Source organism: Pinus tabuliformis, chromosome 5_1, assembly GCF_031772625.1.
Source record: "Pinus tabuliformis cultivar Carrire ecotype Pingquan chromosome 5_1, CPIR1, whole genome shotgun sequence".
Lineage (NCBI taxonomy): Eukaryota > Viridiplantae > Streptophyta > Pinopsida > Pinales > Pinaceae > Pinus > Pinus tabuliformis.
This window is the reverse complement of record NC_142305.1, coordinates 857,448,041-857,452,234: the sequence shown is the minus strand read 5'-3', so window position 1 is coordinate 857,452,234 and position 4,194 is coordinate 857,448,041. Positions and strand designations below refer to the sequence as shown.

Below are 4,194 nucleotides of genomic sequence, written 5' to 3'. Positions count from 1 at the left end.
AATAAAATAAAAAATTAAAATTTAATATGATAAATTAATTAATTATATGATCTAAATTAATTAATTATGACAAATTAATTTAGCTAAATTGATTTTAATGGATCAGTATACTGCATTGAAATTGATATTATTAACTGTTTAGAGTATAACCTAACACCGTTTTTGTTGGGTGAAAATATAAGAGGTAAGAAAATTGGGTAAGGGTTCAATATCTAAAGTTATTTGGCAAGAATGAAACCTATTTTTTTATAGAATATTATGGAATAATTTCATAATTTTCCTGGAATAACAACAACAAATCAATTTATATTAATAAAATATAACTATTAATAACAATCTCGTTACTAATTTAACAACCAAATTACAAATTTTCATACTATTTAAATAATTAAAATAATAATAATTTTTTTTATAGGTTTTGAAAAAAAAATTAAAAAATCACTGATTTCAATCAACCATAATATTCAAGCTAACGAAATTCACCTACATCAACATAAAGGTTACAAGGTAACGAAATTAACATAGATCATTTCACAATTAGTGCTCATGAATGACGGCATGTAACCTACACCATCGTATTTATAGTTTACAAAATTCCACCGTTAATGGTAATCCTCATCTTATTCTTTTAAAATAGTTCTGGCAGAGTCGGCTAAATGGACATAGTCTGTCTTTATATTCTCATAGATTTCATCACGTGGAGGCTATATTGCTTGACACGTGACATTAAAGATAACGAAAAAATTCTGAGAACATATCAATATTTTTCCACCTCTGCGAGAAGGCCTCTAATACAGAAGAACTCCAAACAGCTTTTGCGGGCCCATACTGATCTCCTCTGTAACGTCTGTCATGGAACTACCAGGACTGGCGTTCTCGATTTTTGATCTGTCGCTGTCGATCAAGGAAGGATTGCTGGGGTTCTGCCGAACAAGGATCGCGATATCTCTGTTGCATATATTGATCTCTATGCGGGCAATCTCTGATAACGGCGACGAGTCAATGAGACAGGAGATGCTGTTGGCCCTTCTCGAATAATTTGTTCGAAAACTCGCACTGCCCGCGAAATGTCTTTCGAAATCCCTGCATTACCAACCCCATAAATACAGTAACATACACATTAATTTGGTTGCATTAACTTCTTTTAACACAAATACGCAGATCATAGCTATCATTGAACGGAAAGAATCCTTACGTAATTATTGAGCTGTCGAACAAAGCTGGAGAAATTGGCGTGGTTGAAATAGCATGGCAGCACCGAAGCAGATAACTCTTTAGGGCGCCATACCACGAAGGTGTTGTTATTCTCTCCCCAAGAAACGATGTGGTCTGTGGAGCGATCATCCACTAAACGATACATCTTCACCAGAAAAGGGGCGGGCACTAGCCTCCCTGCATCCCTTACAGCTCCATCGCTTACCATTAGGACTCTACCGGCTTTGGCAGCTTCTTGAGCTGCAGCAGCCTTGCTAACAGAATAAATACCCTGTTAGGATTGCATGATGAGTACTGTGAGAGTGATAAATAAGTCAAGTGTACCTGCATTATTTCTTCTTCATTCTACAGAAGCTTCTGTAACTAGCGTCTAGGAGGGAGGGATTGAGGATGCTAATGCAGCGCAAAAGACAAAGCAGTGTGCGCTACTCACGTGATAACAACAGATACATTGGCCGTTATTCTCAAAGTAGGCACATTCATCGTTGGAGTCTGTCGCTGTCAGCGTCGTTGGAGTCATTTGGGCTTCCATTTTCTTCATCTTTCTCTGTGCTCTCTATTTTCTCCGCAGCCATGATGCACATGCCAAATATTCCGATACAGTCGTTGTAGTGGATTGGGCTTCCATTTTCTTCATCTTTCTCTCTGCTCTGTATTTTCTGCGCAGCCATGATGCACATGCCAAATATTCCGATACTCATAAGCAGCCATGCTCCTAATATTGTTTTTTCTGACGAGTTCAAAATCCGACAAGTACAATTGAAGATGGAAGTGAGAGGTTTATTCTTTGATTTTAATAAAGAGTTGTGTCTCTAAAATATATCATCCACGTTTACAACGATTGTTTTAAACATCGACACTAAATTATCATTTTAATTAATATTATTAATAATGATAGTTATAATAAAGTGTGGTAGGGTTGTTGAGTATGAATCATTAAGTTCTGAAATTATAATTTAAAATAAAATATAAAATATAAAATTCCCTAACTCATTATATTATAGTAGAGATATTCATTCTATAAAATTTAAAAAAAAAACCATAAAAATTTCCCATTGTTTTTGTTATCAAAATTTTTAACGTATAGTTTTCCCATTTCTATAATGTAGTCTATTCAAAGACTAATATGTAATACCCAAGTGGACTATGTAAATATTTAGCATTTACTAAAATTTCCCATTGTTTTTGTTATCAAAATTTTTAACCTATAGTTTTTCCCATGTTCCTTTTTCTATAATGTAGTCTATTCAAAGACTAATATGTAATACCCAAGTGGACTATGTAAATATTTAGTATTTACTTTTAATTTTAGTAGACTGTAGACTCTTTAAAAGTCAAGGAAAAAAAACCTTAAATGTTAAGTTTATTTTGATTGTTTTCTTATTTATCTATATCTATATCTATATCTATATCTATATATATATATATATATATATATATATATATAATGCTAAGTCATGGAATTGCTAGAGAAGGTCTTAAAAAGAAAATCTTTAATTTCCAACCAGTTGAGAGAGTTACTTCTTCCTCCATCTTAGAGATTAAAACAACTTAGTTTGGGGAAGCTAGGTAGAAATGAGGTGAGGCATGAGGCAACAAAGAGGAGAGAAAGAAGCCTTGAGAAAGACGATGTTAAGGCGAAGCAAAAAGATGCTAAGGGTGTTCTTGAGCTGGACAAAGAGTCAGTGGAATCCCTGAAGCTTAAAGTTCTTGACTTGATTGGGAGTCCTGAGGTCTAAGGACAAAGTGTTGTCTGCAAACAACTCTAGAAATTAAAGATCCAGACATAATTGTCAATCTCACTGGTTGGGTGGAGGAATCTTCTTGCACGATTAATTCTCTGATAGGCTAAATTTATGCAAATAAGTATACTGAAATTTTTTATTTATTATCATTGTGTTCTGAGGAAAGAATGTTAGTATATAATCTTTCCGCGTTAAAGAAATAAGAATGTTGAATTACAGGAAGAATGCTTGACATGTATATATTCCTTCTGTGTTAAAGGAAATGGTAAGAAGAGTTACAAATTAGATGTTAGTTAATTCATTTATGTTAAAGAAAGAGGAATGATAAAACTGAACTTATGATGCATGTTTCGATAAACTCCTACAAGTCCAAGGGAGAGTATGAATCCCTAGAGCCGCCAGTGAAATAAAATTGTTTATGTATCATTATAGAGTAAACGGTCCAGACAAAACTATCAAAATAACTCTTGATGCAAAAGGGAGTTAGTAGTCACATTCATTTCTGGAAAACAAAAGATAAGGAATTGGAATGGTTAAATGGATCTTCTAATAAATATCAAAACTTAAGGATATTTGGGCTAGCAGGTGTATGGTGGTTAATTGTTCCTTGGTCAAAGCAAGATAGTTCTCCTCCTGGAGCGAGATGCCCTAAATGGAGAACAATCCCTCTTCCTAATTATATCAATGACCTAAAGTACCAAGTATAGGGTGAGACAAATCTCGATAGAGGTCAGGATTCGTGCACCCTGGAGGTACTAGTAGAAGTATAATAAAAAATATAACACAAATAAGCATGGCATTGGTTAACTCATAAGAAGTAAGAAAGAAAGAACTCAAAGAATAATTATAAAGGCATACATACAAATTTAAGAACAATAACATTGTAAGTATGCATAACCATGATAATAAAGAGCACTGCATGCCAACCAGAAACCAAGTTTTAACTACGTTCCACACCAAGATGAAATCGATAGATCTCGTCAATATATATAGATCAGAACCAAACCCCAAAATATGAAAATAAAGTGAATCTTTCGAGTTGACAATAAATATAAAACTAAATATATAGTTACAAAAGTATTCATCAAACACTACTTTAGTCATGATATCAAACCCAAAGGCTTGGGGTTACTACAATACAAATTTTGCATGTAAAGATGTTACACATTTGGGTTCACATAAGTCCCTCAAAAATAAATTCATACATGGAAATGTTCCCCAAATTCTCCAGCAG

General features: G+C 33.6%; 1 protein-coding gene across 1 annotated transcript; it reads right to left on the bottom strand.

Moving 5' to 3' along the window:
- Nucleotides 1–554: 554 nt before the first annotated feature.
- On the bottom strand, nucleotides 555–1,455 carry LOC149167548 (uncharacterized). Its single transcript, XM_089431555.1, has 2 exons — nucleotides 1,196–1,455; nucleotides 555–1,083 (listed from the first exon to the last, which is right to left on the bottom strand). Exons 1-2 carry the CDS (start codon nucleotides 1,342–1,344, stop codon nucleotides 789–791), a joined length of 444 nt encoding a protein of 147 aa, XP_089287681.1. The 5' UTR covers nucleotides 1,345–1,455; the 3' UTR covers nucleotides 555–788.
- Nucleotides 1,456–4,194: the final 2,739 nt, after the last annotated feature.

Excerpts from the sequence above, each read along its gene's own strand:
- LOC149167548 (XM_089431555.1), bottom strand. The coding sequence starts at position 1,344 with ATGATCGCTCCACAGACCACATCGTTTCTTGGGGAGAGAATAACAACA. Across the intron at positions 1,084-1,195 it reads TTCGACAGCTCAATAATTAC|GGATTTCGAAAGACATTTCG; the intron begins GTAAGGATTCTT and ends TTGGTAATGCAG.